This window comes from Oryza sativa, chromosome 7 (assembly GCF_034140825.1).
Source record: "Oryza sativa Japonica Group chromosome 7, ASM3414082v1".
NCBI classification, from domain to species: domain Eukaryota; kingdom Viridiplantae; phylum Streptophyta; class Magnoliopsida; order Poales; family Poaceae; genus Oryza; species Oryza sativa.
In genome coordinates, this window is record NC_089041.1 from 29,423,040 (window position 1) to 29,438,721 (window position 15,682).

A 15,682-nucleotide genomic window follows, 5' to 3' on the forward strand; every position below is an offset into this window, starting at 1 on the left:
AAAATGGAGTTAAACAGCCCGGCGAAAAAAATGGAGTTAAACAAGCTAGCTAGCTGCAGGTCAAGGCAGTTGTGTTAGCCTATATTGATTCCCAAACAATTCGCGTCTTCAATTTCCTCGTACCTACGGGCGATCATCATCTTGTTCTCTTGTATTGCAAAGCTAAGAGAGAGAAAATAATCTGTCAATGGTTAAATAAAACCTGCCATAGTTGCATGTATCACGCGACCTGAAGCCTCTACTTGCACTTCTCAATTCTCAGCGTCTGACCATCTGATCAGTAACTTATGAAAAATATCCGCTCTGTTCATAAATGTAAAGGGATGATGTTGGTGGTACTTTCAAATGTAAGGGGTGATGTATTCCCTCCTTACAGAAAAAAAATCCAATCATGAGTGATGTGTCCAGATCCAAACTCAACATTGAGTTTTTCTTTTACATATATCTAGATTTAAATTTAGAATTGGGTTTCTTTTTGGAAGAAAGGGAGTAGTATTTGACAGGAATATGATAAAAAAATGAAATGCCAAGATATTGAATGGACAAAAGAGAAGAGGTGATGTGATACATTTTTTCTACTCAATATTTTAAAATCTTTTAAATTTATGGATAAATGAAAGAATTAAAATCCTTATACTTCACCCGTTTAAAAATATAACAACTCCTAACATTTAATGTTTGTCCCAAAATATGACAATTTCTTCATAAATATTTTCTGTCTCAACCAATTATAATCTTCCACCATTCAATTTTCTTATCTACCTTCACTTCTCAACTAATCATAATATTCTTCTATTTAATTTTATCTACTTGCTTAATACTCATATTTAATTTAAAAATATTCTTATATTCTGTGATGGAGGGAGTATATTTTTAACGGAGGAACAAATGGCTGGACGATCGGATCTAAGTACGGACAGCTAAAAGTTGATGTCAGTGCATCATTAACCATTCTTCTGTTCAACTTAAACATATTCAATTCCTTGATTAAATTCTGCGGGCAAGAGAGAGGAGTCGTTTGCTGCAAAAACAAAACCAAACAAAACAGCTACGGGCCCCTGTCTCTTCCCCTGTCGTCTCCACCTCTCACTCTCTCCTCTCCACTGTTCCGGCCTCCTCTCCTCCATCCTCCCTCTCCCATTCTACCAGTTCTTCTGTTCTTGAATGCTCCGGACTCCATAGATCACCCTTCTTCTCCCAAAGGTATGTCCAGTTCTTCAGCATTAGTTCCTGTTCCTTCTACCTCTATTAGTTACGCCACTCGCCGGAGGAGAGGAATGCTGTTTCTCATTCCAGATGCAAGGGAATTCCATTTGGCTCCTGACTGCGATTAACTATGTCTCCAGCTGCTTGCATGTGCAGCATTCTTTCGGTATTTCGTTCCATTCTGTCAAGGAATACATGGAAAGATAAAAGGACTCGATTTTGACCTATTTCAAGGGTTCGAATATGGCTTGTTTTGATTGAACATGGCTCTGTGTTTTCTTCCTAATACATGAACAATGAACATGATGTTTTATTATTTGTTAGCTAGTGCCTTCAGATTTTGGTTTCTTTTTTTAAACCGGCGTCTACATCCTGAAATGGATGTACACAGCCAATACTTTGGTTTCTTGTTTTGCTGGTTATATTAGGTCGATTCCATCAGCGTTTAATTTCTGCACTTCTGCAAATTTTTAGGAGATTCTAGGGACTAAAAGCTTGCACCTTGCAGATTAGCTTACAGTTAGATTTTTCTTTCATACTATTTGATACAATCTCAGTTGGAATTTTCATTTGCAATGAAATTTCGTATTTCTACTGCAATGGATTATTGTTTTCTCCTTTTGATTAATAGCTTTCCATTCAGATTCAACATAATGCAATATCTTCTGTTTTTCTATGTGCTGACCATCAAATGGTCAAGCTTTATGAAAATAAATCTTGTAATATTCCCTGTCAGATTCAGTTGAAGTCTAGTTTGAAGGAAGGATTTTTTTTTTTTGACTGAGGAAAGAATTTTTTTTTTCTGGAAGATGTATAAGGCTAAAAGGACTGCTGCCCAGAAAGTAAGGCGCTGCCTTGGAAAATATGAGCTTGGACGCGCAATTGGTCAAGGAACTTTTGCAAAGGTTAGGTTTGCAAAGAACATGGAGACCGGTGATCATGTTGCTATTAAGATCCTTGACAAAGCGAAGGTTCAGAAGCACAGATTAGTCGAACAGGTTATTTTCAGAGTCAGATAATTACTCACAATATTTTGTTCTACTTTCCTAGATTTTTTGCAACAACGAAAATAGCCAAAAGTATCTAGAAAAAAAATATTCCTGTGTACGCGCCAGCTGTGCTCATGCCACTCTAAAGTCTAAACTCTATTGCAGATTAGACGGGAAATTTGTACAATGAAGTTGATACAACACCCCAATGTTGTTCACCTGCATGAGGTAAATCTAAAGCATGAGAGACAAGAATATATCTTTCATTATTACCATGTTGCTAGTTTGAAACTTTGTGCAGTAGTACACCCAAGCCTTCTGTTTATGATAACTTGGATTACTTTTGTGGTGTTTTATAACAGGTGATGGGAAGTAAAACAAGGATTTTCATTGTTCTAGAATATGTGATGGGAGGAGAGCTCCATGATATTATTGTTAGTACTATTATACCTCTGAGGCTCTGATCCCCTGTATGACATTTTTCCTTTGCAGTAGCTGTAATTGAAGTAATCTCCACTTACTTTTTTTTTTGCATGACAATTAAGTGAATTTCAATAACTTCATAAATTATAACCAGGCCACAAGTGGAAGGTTGAAGGAGGATGAAGCACGGAAATACTTTCAGCAACTGATCAACGCCGTAGATTACTGCCACAGTAGGGGTGTATACCACAGAGACCTGAAGGTCTAGTGTTAACCCCATTGCTCTGGTTTATAAGTTATAACTATGATCTGGCATAAACAATTGGAAATTGACAAATTGATGTTTTATGCATGACAGTTAGAGAATTTGTTGCTTGATACTGCCGGGAACATCAAAGTCTCGGACTTTGGCCTAAGTGCTATATCTGAGCAAGTGAAGGTAATATCACACAACTACTCGAAAGTTAAAAAAAAAAGGTTCCTGCACATCTATATTGTTTCTATGTCGATTGATTGCCTTTTTTACTGTGTGTGTGTGTCAATTAACTTCAACTCTGTCAGGCTGATGGATTACTACATACTACATGTGGAACACCTAATTATGTTGCTCCTGAGGTAACATTTGCTTGTACAACTTCTCTTATTTTTCTTTATCCAGAAATGAGTTTCTCCTATAATAAATATCTTTCTGTTTTGTAGGTTATTGAAGATAAGGGCTACGATGGTGCTCTTGCAGACCTTTGGTCATGTGGAGTAATTCTTTTTGTGCTGCTTGCAGGATATCTTCCTTTTGAGGATGAAAATATTGTCTCCCTTTATAACAAGGTAAATTTAGAAATTTAACCAAATCTTGAACACCAATATACCAGGTTATGATACATTTTTTTTTGTCATTCTGATGACAGATTTCTGGAGCTCAGTTTACTTGTCCCTCTTGGTTTTCTGCTGAAGCTAAGAGGCTCATTGCTAGAATTCTGGATCCAAATCCTGCTACTGTAAGTTTTTTGACACTTACAAAATGTGGATAGAAGCTCTTACAGAAGTGACATTTTGAAGTTTGTTTAAACTTTAAATCTTTTATTTTTTATCACTGATTGTACTGACTAGATAAAGTTGCAATTTGGATCAGTAATCAGTGCCCAAAATTACTTGTTTCTTCTTACTTGGTTTTCTTTGTTGCCAACCAGCGGATAACTACTTCTCAAGTGCTACAAGATCAATGGTTCAAAAAAGGCTATGAGTCCCCTGTTTTCGATGACAAATATTACCCTTATTTCCACGATGTTTATGATGCTTTTGGAGACTCAGAAGTGAGTTAATTAATCAATAGTATTATATCTACAAGGGTACTTATCCTTTTGTGCTTCAGATGTTCATAATCTTAAATATACCGTCTAATAAATTTGCCAGGAAAAACATGTGAAAGAGGCTATGGAAGAGCAGCCAACCTTGATGAATGCCTTTGAGTTGATTTCACTAAATAAGGGTCTGAATCTAGACAATTTTTTTGAGTCTGATAAGGTAAGGATCTTTTCTGATTGCAGCAGTATGGTTAATGAGCCAGTGGGCAGTGGGATCAAATATGCACGTATCATAAACATTTTTCATAAATTACTTCAGAAACTATGCAATTATTGCAGTGGACTCACTTTTTTATTTAAACATGACAGAAGTACAAGAGAGAGACAAGATTTACATCGCAGTGCCCTCCGAAAGAAATCATCAATAGGATCGAAGAAGCTGCTAACTTACTAGGATTTAATATTCAGAAGAGAAACTACAGGGTATGCTAAGAATCCTTGCAAGTAATGTTTGTCTTACTAGTACCACTTTCAGCTCATTTGTACAAACTATGAAGAAGTTGAATATCACAATGTGAGATTACCTTTATCACCCCTGCGCTGCGTCCTGAACCATGACAAGCATCTCACTCGTTTTTTTCTACTGTTCTATTTAGATGAGAATGGAGAATATAAAGGAAGGAAGAAAAGGACATCTAAACATTGCAACTGAGGTATAGAAAACACAAAATTAAAGAAGATATCTGTCACAAGAAACATGAGGATTGATCAAAATATTATCCCGCTGTATAGGTTTTCCAAGTGGCACCATCCTTACATGTGGTTGAGCTCAAAAAGGCCAAGGGAGATACCCTGGAGTTTCAAAAGGTATATGTCTATCAATGGGGTTACTCTTATTATGGTCAATTGATCACCTTCAGTTTTGTTTAAATGACAAAGTAACTGAGCAAAATTATTACTATGAACAGTTCTACCAAACGCTCTCGACGCAACTAAAAGATGTTGTTTGGGAATTAGAAGATGCGGCTGAGGATATGAGCTAAGCGGAATGAGGTTTGCTGCAGAATAGATTTCAGAGTTTAGTGCTAGATTTCTCTGTACATATCAAAATTTCCGAGTTGCAGTAAATCCTTTTGTTACCCATGTATGGATAGATTCATATAAGTACCCAACAGGATTAGGCAACAGCAGGTCACGGCTTCACTGCTCACCATTTGATTTGTTCCTTTTAGAGCAGAAAATCTACTCAATTTTATCTTCCACAGATGTAGGTTGACATAGGATCAGTATAACCATGATCAGTGATATGCTCTGAATATTTCCACCATGTGTAATTTGTAGTATCGTTGTTTTTGGCACTGTAATAGTATACTACTGTATCAAAAAACATTGTGAAATGAAAGTATTGTATTGAGAGGGTTATTTAACAGGATCTTCTGGAATGGAATTGAAGGTAGATGAAATGCAGGTCAGAAGCGAGGAATTTTATGGTCCTTGAGAAAGTAGCTTGAGGTAATTTAGTATCTTAAGATACTTAGTGCTTAGATGTACCAAATTTTATACTAGAAAATATATAGATACCTTCTAAAGGATAGTAAAATTATCCCCAAAAGCAAAGGATGGATGGTGGGCGCTTGCATCGAGAACAGCTTCGCCGTAAGCCGCCGCCACTCGACGGAGATGTGGCTCACCTTCTCCGTCTCCGGCGCACGGCGTCCAGATACTTTTCCTCCTTTTCTGCTTCGATTGGTTCCTGTTTAAATTGGATCTAGCGGCTGAAGTTGGATCGTTCGTGTGGCCAAACTGCCCAACTTGGATCTTAACTCGCGGCCCAAAGTTGGATGGGCGGCAGAATCAGGATTGAAATCATTTCACTTTTGTTTTTGTTTTTTTGCCTTTTTTGTTTTTGTTTCTGATAATGGAATTCACTCAGCCTCTGAATTGAAAATCATCTCAGTTTGAACCTCAGAATGTTTTGTGGACATTTTACACCAATTACTCTCTCAAGTAGCTGGAGCTACAGTGATGAATCCCTGAATCCATTTGGTCCGGTTATGAGTCGATTCAATTAGTTCCCCCAGAGAATACAAGCAGTACCCAGGCAAATATATTTGTGGTAACAAAGTTTTTAAACATCTTCGCTAAAAAAGAAAGCTCTTAAAGACTTAAACATTTGGATAGATCGAGTTTCATGACGGACTAATCCGGTTTAATTTGAAGCAGCAATCAGCTCCAGCCTCCAGACAGTGTCAAGACTGTCAGTTACCATACTCAAGCTGCAATTTGCTCCACCAGGTTTTCACCGGACTCTGCCACGGTATTACCCTCAGATGGCTTCTCCACAATTGAAGCCTTGGCAACATCATCTGCATTCTTGATGTCTTCCAGGATGCTTGAGCTCCACTCAGAAAGCTGCTTCACACTTGCCTCATCTGTGAATGAACAATTTCCACTCATTAATACTTAACAAGCAAGCAATGTTGGTGAACAGTTTTAAGAGGAGTGAAAAGAAAAACAAGATGGAATGCAAGTGCTGGGTAGGGTGCATGCATACCAAGCCTAGGGACAGTGTGGCCCTGGGGATGTCTTATGATGACAGGGTCCTCAAAGGCAGCGGCCAGCTCCTCGGAAGGCACTTTGAGCCAATCCTTCTCTCCAATGAAATGCACTGATTTCACCTTGATCGGATCCTTATAGGCTACATTGCATATGCTTGGGTCCCTGAACTTGCTCCCAGCTATTGAGACCATGAACTTGATTGGTGGATGATCATTCAGTACTTTGCCCTAAGTCATTCAGCTTAAGTAAGAATCCAGATGGAACTAGATACTGCAGACTTTGAATAACATCTCTCATATAAAGGACTTATCCCATAAAAGAAGTACCCTGCTCAAGTCCATGTTCTAGTGAATGAAATGTTGGTGCAGCTTACAAAAGCTAGCACCTAGCTAAACGATACTATTCAGTATTTACCATAGCCTATAGGAGTGGGACTTTATATTTGTACTAGCATTTAACAATTTGAAGCCAAAACACATCACCAACAACTGAATAGCTCATGGAAACTGCTAGGTTCAAATATGGGACCTTGATGTCACAGTCGTTTCATGAATATTCACACATTATTGCCCTCTGTTCCTTCAAACTACAACCAAAATTGAAACCTTCTGCAAAATTAAGAGTACAAGTGTACCTGTGCTTGGTAACCTATCAAAAGAGCAGAAAGAGTTGCACCCTGGAATGAAAAAGAAATTAACAGATGAGCTGAAGGACATGAGCAGTTGTAAACAAGATGTTAAACAAACAGTAAGGGATTTCGGTCAAAACTGAATTATGATATTGTTCAGTAAGTCAGTACTGATTAAAAAATCTAAAGGTCTGACCACAACCCATGTCTTTTGGCTTTCCTATGTGAGTGTCTGGTCCAATAGAAAAACGTGAGTACACAGGATTCTGTAAAAAAAAATGCGAAAGTTTTTGCAACTTGGATATAGAAATAAAATAAGAGATCGACTGCAAGGAGTGAGTGATTATCTATATACAGCAGAAGCTTCAGATAATCTAGTGTTGCTCAGTGTGTCGGAACTGAACTCATAAATTACAGCACCTCAAAAGTTGACAATTTAAATGGTGAATGCACTTATCTGGAATTTCATATGCAAATTCTTGGCCCAAGATCTCTAGCATGCACATAATAATAACACTCAAGTACCAAGTGGGTCAAATACGTTTCATAGCTAGGTTCCATTTTTACCTGGGAGAATCCAAGCAGGCCATCAAAAGGTCCATTTTTCACCATGTAATCACACAGGTATGAAATGCACTCATCCAGATTTGTGTATTCAGTGAAGTCCTGTGTAGGAACATGCAACAGTAAATAAATGTTTGTCTATCTTTGGTTTGAGCCAAGGCACACTGTATAGTATAGCAACAAAACTGAAACTATAGTACAAAGTAAGATCTGACAACGCTATTGCAAGTGTTGTTTCAGTTTGGGTTCCATCTGAAGCATTTAACCTTGTTGAACTGAAACCACTCAAAGTAGGGTGGGGGAAATATGCCTTCTATCTCTGATTTCCCTCCAGCTGGGAATATGCCATCAGGGAAGACCTGAAAACCAGGAAAATCATGTAAACAATCAACAAAGCAATACAAAAACCTGATCTTTGGATCCAGCGTAGTACCATGTCAAATTGTTGGAAGATGGAAGGATTCCATTTGCTGATTTGCTTCTTCAGAAAACTCCCACTTGTCCGGAAGCCGTGCAGGCAAAGCACCTTAAATTTCTTGTCCAGCTCCATGCGCAATCGTGTATGACTCTTACAAGCACAGAATACATTCAGAAAAAGGCCTTAAGAAGGCCAGGAGCATGTGGTAGTTGCTACCTACTGCCATACTCTCAGAGGCTGCACGCAGCTATCAGTCTATCATTCAACACTTATAATTACTAGTAGTTGTTGCAACCTGCCAGGCAACCCTCTTTGAAAGGCATGCCTGCCTTTCCCATTTGCTCAATTCAAATCCAATTCAAACCCCAAAAGATCCTTCTCTGCAATTGAACAAATTCTTCTGCATACAAGCAGAAGAAACATATGTAGATCGAAGAAGAGACCAATGGAATAAAAAAAATACCAGATATCCAATTGATACTAGACTCGAGCATAAATTGATGAAAAAATATATAACTACATACAGGCCCAACTGCAATCTGGACATACCAAGGACAAGAATTACTGGTTCACATAAAACACAAGAGATCTGAAAACACACTTCAGAGGAACATAGCAGGAAAATCCTTTTTAGCGACTACAGCTAGTAGGATGCTTCACTGGAAATTGATAAAACAAGTGTTGCATCTTAACTAGGACTATGCAACACACAATCTCCTCTGCCTTAGAGTATGGTTCCATGGCTCACTTGGCCATCATGACCTTCACAAACTCCTCATAGTTTATCTGACCATCACCATCAACATCAGCCTCACGGATCATCTCATCCACCTCCTCGTCAGTTAGCTTCTCGCCAAGATTTGTCATCACATGGCGGAGCTCAGCAGCGGAGATGAAGCCATTTTGGTCCTTGTCAAACACCCGGAAGGCCTCCTTGAGTTCTTCCTCTGAATCAGTGTCCTTCATCTTGCGAGCCATCAGATTGAGAAACTCAGGAAAATCAATGGTTCCATTGCCATCAGCATCAACCTCGTTGATCATGTCCTGGAGCTCAGCTTCCGTTGGGTTCTGCCCTAGTGAACGCATGACAGTTCCCAACTCCTTGGTTGTGATGCAACCTGTAAAGTTCACAAGCAACCAATTGTACAATCAATTGCTGAACAGTGTAGTCATTATAACTAGATACTAACAGAAAAACTAGGCACACACTACACTTCCTAATAACTAATAATAATGTCAACATGCGTCTAATTGGATCCATACGGAATGGACTGTCTGATCCTAACACTGAAGTCCAAACGTAATTACTTGTTTGGTTTGAAGAATGGAATGTGTTGGTACATAGCAATTGCATCCTCAGAAGGGCATGCTAAGAAGAAAATTGAAGAATGGGATCATCCCAACAAAATCAGGGGATGACTCAACAATAACCAAATCATTGTAGGATGATTATCCTAACCAAACAGGCCATTAGGGGATATTAACTTAAAAAAGAAAAAGAAAAGGGACTCCTTATTGGCTCATCACCAGTTGTAAAGAGTTTGAAATAGTACGATTATGTCTATTTGAATATGCTGAGAGTATTCCGTTAAAAGTTACAAGGCTGAGTGATATTTGCATATTTGGATGCTTTTAACTGGGTGATTCACCCTGACAGTAATATCAAGAAGGGATTGCTGCAGTCAAAACATTTCAGCACAAAGTTTCAAGGTGGGTATCGATCAACTTTAAAGCCATACTTAATCAATCAGTGAGCTAAAATGTTAGCTGTTCAACAATAACTAGTCCAAGACAATTTCCACGAACATTTCAGCTCAAAATTTCAAGGTGGGTGTTGTTCAACCTTAAAGCCGTACTTAGTGAATCAGTGAGCTAAAATATTACCAGGTTAACGAGAAACCAGTCGAAGACAATTTCCACCAAGGTAATTGCAGGGTTATGGTCTTTAACAAGGTCCAAGGTAAACCACAAAATTATTTGCATGTACTTGCTGTATAATTTTTTCAACGTGCCCCCATGAAATTTATACAGGATTTCCCTGTGGACAAATTTCTAACGGAGAAGGTATTCCAAGGGCTAGGAATCCAATTACCTAAACTGAACAGCTTTCAGTAGCGATCAAGTTATTGATACAACTACAGCCCACCATAAAAAGGTTGAAGCTACCAAATGCACTAACCTAAGAAAATGACCAAAGTTGCATGCGAAAGGGAGCAGTTGATAGCTAAGCTACATCCAACACATACACTCCTCTCTGTTTTCGACTATGTAATAAACCTTTTCGTACATAAAAATCATTGTAATGAAAGTATATTATTCTTTGCTGAGCTTATTAACGGCATGATTAATTAACTACTGTAAACTTGAAAATTAATTTTTTAAAAAGAAAATTATATATCCGAAGTTTTTGCACGAAAAAGAAAAATGAGGGAGTAACTAAGCAAACTAGCTGAATCAAACAGGGCCTAATATAAGTTGAAAAGTTATTATGATGTAGAGTAAGTGTTCCCGAACCAAACAGGCAGCGAGACACGATTGCGATAGTGAAGTCGAGGGAGGTGGCGCAGTCAGGAAATGGTCAAGTCAGCACAGCAGATAAGCGTTGCGTCCATGTCGGACAATTCGCCACTGGACACACAGGACGATGACAGCGACCGGTTTCCGTCCAGATCCGTGCCCGGATCGGATCTGCCACCCGACGACGCGAGGAAGGAAGGGCACCCGCGCGGTGGAGGCAATGCCACAGGCGCGAGACGGCCAGCGTGTGCAAACGAGAGAGATCGATCCAACGAACAGATAGAGATGGAGAAAGAGAGAACAAGGTGGTGGTGGTGGTTGTTGTTGTTACCATCGCCGTCCTTGTCGAAGAGGCTGAAGGCCTCCTTGAACTCGGCGATCTGGTCGTCGGTGAGCTGATCCGCCATGGCCTCCTCTGCGCGCGGCGGGTGAGTGGATCAACGAAGAAGAAGAAGAAGGGAAGCGGAGATGGGAGGAGGAGAGACTTGTGTGGCGTGGCGTCCGGTGGAAGTTTCCCACCCCCGATTTATACCGCGTCTTCCGTCACCTCCGCTTTACCTTCGACCACCTGCTTTTCCCAAACTACCCCTCCTCATTAGTAATGGGTATAATGTTTTTCAAAACATAGACATGAAAATAGTTTCATTTTATTACAGGATCATATTTTTATTAACATTTTTTTACACTTTAAACCACCCCGAACTCTTTTATCCATCTACACCTAAATTGTCATATGTCAAAAAACATATAATCATGATAGTTTATTAAGGAACCGACATACTCAAAATCGCTCTCATATGTTTCAGAAGAGAGTTGAAATGATCTAAAATATATAGTATATAAGAAGATAAAATGGTCCAAAGTAAAATTTACTTACTTATTTGGTAAAGTTGCATTTTCTTTAGCTTGTCAATGTCCAAATCATCCTATATTTGTGGTGGCATGAGTTTGCTTTGAGCCAATCCCTCAATTGGTAGGATAAAAAAAAATCAGTCCCTGGATTGGCGGGATTCTACCTAGCTATTCCCTCAGTCCTTTCGCTTAAAAATATACTTCCTCTGTCCCATTTTAAGTGTAACCATGAGTTTTCGCGTCTAATTTTAACCGTCCGTCTTATTTGAAAATTTTTTATAATTAGTATTTTTTGTTGTTATGAGATGATAAAATATGAATAGTACTTTACCCGTGACTTATGTTTTTAAATTCTTTATTTTTTCAAATGAGACAGATGATCAAGTTGGGCACGAAAAATCATGTCTGCACTTAGGCTCTGTTCGTTTCAGGCAGTTCGGAACCCAACTCCCCTGCACGGAAAACGGAGCAATCCATTAGTGTGTGATTAATTAAGTATTTGCTTTTTTTCAAAAATAGATTAATTTGATTTTTAAGCAACTTTCGTATAGAAACTTTTTGCAAAAAACGCATCGTTTAGCAGTTTGAAAAACGTGTGCGCGGAAAACGAGGAATAGAAGTTGGAAACCTGCCCAAACGAACAGAGCCTTAAAATGAGACGGAGAGAGCAACTATCTTTTTATTTAAAATAGAGGAAGTACTATTGTACATGTTCCATTGATTCTCTATGTATGCACAAAAGCAAATTCTACAGGATTTTCACATAAAAACAGTTTTATTCTTTCAGAATTTACGTAAAACTCATCCCAAACGTCAAAGTACAGCATGTGTGTGAGGGCATTTGTGTAATCTTGAATGTTCCGTCAAGGACAAGCCTCTGTGACTTTACGGCATGTGGGCCTGTAAAACGGTGGAATTTTCCGATGATGGATGCTTTCTTGACATTTTTAAATGAGCAGAATGACGTATGTACCCTCGACGCGGTTTGGACGCGGAGTGCATTTTATCAGTAAAGTCCCCCGACTTTCCAAGCTTTCGTGTTATGGCCTTGTGGGCCATATGAAACGTGTTACTACAACTTGGGCCTTTTTCCTGGTTGGATGCTCGTACTGGGCTTTGGGCCCATCGCCTTTATGTGGGCTCAATTTAAGCTTTCTGATATCATCGTATCATGACAAACTGAAAAGGGATTGGTATGCCCTTTGATTAGAAATCCTCTTTCTCCCTACAAAATATACATATTAGAGAAACCGAAATATAACAAAGGGATAACAAATCTTGGAACGCAACAAGATAAGAGATGTGAGCAAACGAACACAACTACAAAACTGACCAACCCTGACACACACACACACAAAAATGTATGAAAGAGTATCGATCACCATCTTTATTCTTCTGGTAGATCCTTAATATGGCGTCAGCAAACAAATTGGTGACTGAAAAGCACATCAATGGGTCTGTTTTTGTTCCTAACACTGATGAAATCATCACGGTCCACGCCCTCAAGATTACCATTATTATTACTATTCCAAAACAATGAATGAACAGAATGCATGACTAATTTGTTCTAGCATTGCCAGCTAATAAAGCTATCTGTCCTCTCTTTGGATGGCCTTGTAGAGGACTTTGGTGACAAACTTGGACTGGAACCTGAAGGTGGTGCCGAGGGCAGCGACCATGGGTGGGGTGCCCTTGCCGATGAAGACATGGCCGAGGACGTTGTGCTTGGGCATGGCGCACTCTCCCTCCTTCCCGCCGGAGCCTCCTCGCGAGTTGAGCACGCCCAGGTGGAGCTGCGGCGGCAGAGCGGGAGGCTCCTTGGTGAACTCCTTGTCGTCAGGAGCCAGGAAACCGTAGCTGGAGTCCGGCGATGGAGGAGCCATCAGCTCTGACACACTGTCCACGCTATCCGGGACATAATCCTGCAAGCATATGCACACCAGTTATACATTCAGGCAATACGCAAACACTGAATTTTCAAGAAGCAGAGATAGGTGATGCATTCGTAGTGTGTGTTTCAAATGCTAGCAGATAAATCATGATGTGTGGGAATGATCTGTGCAATGCCCAGGCTTTGTGCTCCTTCTTTGGTGCTTTGAGTTGTAGTCTAATCCTAATTACATTAGAATTGTTTCTCTCATATATATGTGCCTCCAAGTTAGACTCTTGCAAGACACAATGAAGAACATAATTTTATTGATTATAACGAAACAAGGGGACAATTGGTTATACTAGTGCAACGATTATTTGCATCATTCAATTGATTCTTACTAGGCGAGAAATATAATTTTCAGATATCTGAGCTTGGTCCCTTTCTTAATCATCATCAAGTACTTGAGTGGGAATCTCCCTAGCACATTTTCTTGGGTTTAAATAATCATGGTCAAGAGTAAGTTTTGCTGATCAAGTTCGCACAAACAATCGTACGTGCAACGGGGAAAAAAGTTGAATGAAAAAAAAATACTCACATGAACATCAATAAGATTTGAAATGGTGCCCATAATGTCAGCTTCACGGGGACGATCAGGCTGAAATCTTCTTTCTCCATCAACAATGAATCTATAACGGTAAACTCCAGATGCAAGCCCTAACATGACGCAGTGATCCTTTCCACATTTATGGACGAGTTGCCTGTGATACACACTAACAATGTCAGAACAAAATCAGTTCTATCCTTAAGCTTCAGTTTAGGTACTAGAAACAAAAGGGAAATACTATATGCTATCTCTCCAAAAAATAAAAATGTACTTTGATTTCCAGTTATCCCATGATCCTTCTATATAGACATTCTTCCCTCCAAGAGTCCACACAAGCAGAGTAGGAATCAGCTTGTCAGGGGGACCATCGTGATCCTCCTCTTGTTCACTCGTTAATATCTGGTTAAATACTGGAGGAGGTCCATCTACAGCTCTATGCAATGGAGTTACAGGACTCTGCAGTACATTTATATCAGTGCATTAAAAACACAAAACTTAGAACAATGACATTTGGGAAGAGGTAGACTGACTTGGCAAGAAACAAGGTAATTAGATCATCTGAAGCGACCGTAAGATTAAACATGTTCGCTAGTAGAGCAACTGAGCAAAGTTGTATGCCTGTACTACCTCTGTTTAATACATGAGACGTCTTATTTTTTTCAAATATATATAAAAAATCATGTCTAAGGAACTGATAAATCAAGTCACAACATAATAAATGATAATTATATTAATTTTTTATAAGACGAATGGTTAAATGTATCTCAAACAGTCAACAACATCATATACTAAAAAGGAAAAAGGAGGGAGTATTATTCTAGATAAATCTGATAAAACAACAGTACATTATTCTACAATTTTAATTGTCAAAGTTGTAACGAATATATTTCATATTATGAACTTTCTAAAGAACATATATTTCAGATCATGTTTTTTTAAAAAAAACAAATTGTTAGCAACCAAAATAAATCATAGAATCAGCGAGGAGTCCCCAAAATGCAACGCCGATGAAATTGTGGCATGCACATTACAAGTGCGACGCGCGTCACATGCACTGATCGATCAAGAGGATGTATATTGCACATGGATGGGTGGAATTGAAATCGAGATCGAATTGAGTTTAGCGTGATCTGACCTGCGGCACGAACATGCGCGGGGAGTGCGGCCGCGGGGGGGTCCCCGGCGGGGACGACGACCCTCCGCCGCCGGAGTACCCCGCTGCCGACGACGGGGGCCGCACCAGTCCGCCGCTTCCCCCGGCGCCGCCGTACGGCGGGAGGCCAGCACGGTCCATGGGGCGCAGCGAGGAGGAGTAGTCCCCAGCGCCGGCGCGGTTGCCGCCTCCGCCGCCGTCATCCATTTCGGCGTCGGCGATGTCGTCCAGCCTGCCGCTCGCGTTGCCCATCTCCGGCCACCGGCGCCGCACCACCTTACCAAGATTATATACACACACGCGGAAGAGGAGGAGAGGAATGGGCCTAAGCCCATTTTTTCACTTATGGGCCCAAATATCTGTTGGGCCGAAAATGTGGCTCTGCAGTTTGGGCTTGAGGAAGCTTGTTGGTCTTTATAAGTCAAGATTTACATTTTAAAACTTAAACTGATTTTATGTTTTTTAATCGTGGTTAATTTAATAATATTTGTTTTTATCACTAAGAACACATATAAAATTTTACCTATAAATTATTATCTATTATATTATTAAAGGAATAAAAAAAGGAGCTTCCACGTTCGCTCTCATGGTCTAG

At 39.6% G+C, this 15,682-nt stretch overlaps 4 protein-coding genes across 4 annotated transcripts; 1 reads left to right on the forward strand and 3 right to left on the reverse strand.

Annotated features, from left to right (window-relative positions):
* The first annotated feature begins 1,020 nt into the window (after window positions 1-1,020).
* Window positions 1,021-5,341, forward strand: LOC4344342 (CBL-interacting protein kinase 3). The gene is made up of 15 exons (NM_001422296.1): window positions 1,021-1,203; window positions 2,016-2,204; window positions 2,361-2,423; window positions 2,558-2,629; window positions 2,773-2,880; window positions 2,977-3,057; window positions 3,180-3,233; window positions 3,318-3,443; window positions 3,524-3,613; window positions 3,806-3,928; window positions 4,029-4,139; window positions 4,289-4,402; window positions 4,576-4,632; window positions 4,712-4,786; window positions 4,888-5,341. The coding sequence occupies exons 2-15, from the start codon at window positions 2,016-2,018 to the stop codon at window positions 4,960-4,962; spliced, it is 1,338 nt and encodes a 445-aa protein (NP_001409225.1). The 5' UTR covers window positions 1,021-1,203; the 3' UTR covers window positions 4,963-5,341.
* A 515-nt stretch (window positions 5,342-5,856) lies between these two features.
* Window positions 5,857-8,247, reverse strand: LOC4344343 (dihydrofolate reductase-like). The gene is made up of 6 exons (NM_001422297.1): window positions 8,104-8,247; window positions 7,937-8,029; window positions 7,674-7,772; window positions 7,113-7,154; window positions 6,474-6,705; window positions 5,857-6,351 (listed from the first exon to the last, which is right to left on the reverse strand). The coding sequence occupies exons 1-6, from the start codon at window positions 8,218-8,220 to the stop codon at window positions 6,191-6,193; spliced, it is 744 nt and encodes a 247-aa protein (NP_001409226.1). The 5' UTR covers window positions 8,221-8,247; the 3' UTR covers window positions 5,857-6,190.
* Window positions 8,248-8,546: 299 nt separating this feature from the next.
* LOC130472580 (calmodulin) lies at window positions 8,547-11,168 on the reverse strand. The gene is made up of 2 exons (NM_001422298.1): window positions 10,937-11,168; window positions 8,547-9,206 (listed from the first exon to the last, which is right to left on the reverse strand). The coding sequence occupies exons 1-2, from the start codon at window positions 11,010-11,012 to the stop codon at window positions 8,833-8,835; spliced, it is 450 nt and encodes a 149-aa protein (NP_001409227.1). The 5' UTR covers window positions 11,013-11,168; the 3' UTR covers window positions 8,547-8,832.
* A 1,649-nt stretch (window positions 11,169-12,817) lies between these two features.
* Window positions 12,818-15,347, reverse strand: LOC4344345 (SNF1-related protein kinase regulatory subunit beta-1). Its single transcript, XM_015791264.3, has 4 exons — window positions 15,070-15,347; window positions 14,206-14,390; window positions 13,926-14,088; window positions 12,818-13,379 (listed from the first exon to the last, which is right to left on the reverse strand). The coding sequence occupies exons 1-4, from the start codon at window positions 15,337-15,339 to the stop codon at window positions 13,047-13,049; spliced, it is 951 nt and encodes a 316-aa protein (XP_015646750.1). The 5' UTR covers window positions 15,340-15,347; the 3' UTR covers window positions 12,818-13,046.
* Between the last annotated feature and the right edge of the window lie 335 nt (window positions 15,348-15,682).